Source organism: Neophocaena asiaeorientalis, unplaced genomic scaffold (genome assembly GCF_003031525.2).
Source record: "Neophocaena asiaeorientalis asiaeorientalis breed wild unplaced genomic scaffold, Neophocaena_asiaeorientalis_V1.1 scaffold629, whole genome shotgun sequence".
Taxonomy (NCBI): Eukaryota; Metazoa; Chordata; class Mammalia; order Artiodactyla; family Phocoenidae; genus Neophocaena; species Neophocaena asiaeorientalis.
This window is the reverse complement of record NW_020175468.1, coordinates 1,277,811-1,279,430: the sequence shown is the minus strand read 5'-3', so window position 1 is coordinate 1,279,430 and position 1,620 is coordinate 1,277,811. Positions and strand designations below refer to the sequence as shown.

The following is a 1,620-nucleotide window of genomic DNA, read 5'->3' as shown; positions in this document are numbered from 1 at the left end:
TGTGATAAATTCAAACCTTGCTCCACATTTTGGATTTTTTTTTTTTTTTTTTTTTTTGTAGTAGTATCTTCCTAGAACTGGAATTGCTGGGTCAAAGGTGGAGAACAAGGGTCCTGATTCACATTGCCCAATCAACTTCCATAAAAATCGTATGAATTTACAGTTTCAGTGGCCGAGGGTGCTGGTCTCACTACTTCTTTACCGGCACTGAGGTTTTTGTGTCTCGTGTTTTGGTTTTAATTCCTTGCTGATTTGATTGACTTACGCACATGGCATATTGTGGAGGTTTATGATATGTCTTTGAGGAAAAGTAAAGTCAAGTATGACTGTAGATCATCGACGTCCTTATTTCTGTGAATTTCCTGTTCAGGGTGTAGGGATGGAGAGATGGGAGTGCGGAGAGATTAGCAATACGTGCTCATGGTGGTGTTTATCCAATCGACGTACTTGCAGACTTGGGTATAGACAGCTGGGTTGTTGGGTTGGCCGCAAGGGAAACCTCCCCAGGACACCAGGCCTTGCAAAGTACCTTTGCACATCAGCGGTCCCCCTGAGTCACCCTGGAGGGGACAAAGCAAATTAGCTTCAGCTTCAGAGTGAAGTCCCGCCCCCACTTCCGTCTCATACACCCCCACGGTTGTCAGTCTTTGTCTTGCCGGACCCTGGACTTCCACCCCGGCCAATGGGGAGAGACTCATAGTCTCTGGGGACCAATAGTAGAGCAGGAATTAGGGCCATCATGGAGAAGACAAACCACGTTCTCTGAAGACATTGGCTTGAGCCCCGGCCAATGGGACCAATCACAGGGAAGGGGCAGGGCTTCCAGGGGGTCAGAGCCCCATTTCTTCCCCATCTTTGAGGACTCAGCGCCAAGCCCATGGGAGAAGGGGCAGTATCTCCAGGGAACGGACACATGGGCGTGAAAGAGGGACAGGGTGGTCTTGGAAATCGGGGGCCTAACCGATGACACAATTCATAAGTCCCCGTGCAAAATGAAAGTGTGGGCTCCCTCGCTTAGAAAGTATTAAGAATTTCAAGACAGCAACAGGAGTGCTTTAAACCGAGGGTGGGACTCTCCTGAGTGTGGGACCGCGTGTCACTGTACAACTTGCACATTCGTGAAGCCGGCCCTCACTGGGGGAAGAGAAGGATGCCCCATTCTCTAGGACACACATTCCCGTCCCGTCACCCCATCCCTAACACTTACCCTCCCACCACCCCTGACAGCTGAGGGTACAGGTGAGAGCGAAAGGAGTGGAGGTACGGGGAGAGAGACAAGGAAAGGGAGTCACAGAGAAGAGGAAAAGAGTTAAGCAAAGGATGGAGAAAAGAACGGTGGAGCAGTAGAGGGAGGACAGAGAAACACTAGTGTAGGGGCTGGAGAGAGCGGCAGAGAGGTAGGCAGATAAAAAGAGAGACAGGCTTCCCTGGTGGCGCAGCGGTTGGGAGTCCGTCTGCCGATGCAGGGGACGCGGGTTCGTGCCCCGGTCCGGGAAGATCCCACAAGCCGCGGAGCGGCTGGGCCCGTGAGCCATGGCCACTGAGCCTGCGCGTCCGGAGCCTGTGCTCCGCAACGGGAGAGGCCACAGCAGTGAGGGGCCCGCTTACCGCAAAAAAAAA

General features: G+C 52.5%; 1 protein-coding gene across 1 annotated transcript in view; it reads right to left on the bottom strand.

Moving 5' to 3' along the window:
* Positions 1–404: 404 nt before the first annotated feature.
* Positions 405–1,620, bottom strand: part of LOC112415501 (kallikrein-7-like) — a 3,846-nt gene continuing 2,630 nt past the window's right edge. The window contains exon 5 of the mRNA XM_024768537.1: positions 405–560. Within this exon, the coding sequence (XP_024624305.1) occupies positions 405–560 (156 nt within the window). The remainder of the gene's footprint in view (positions 561–1,620) is intronic.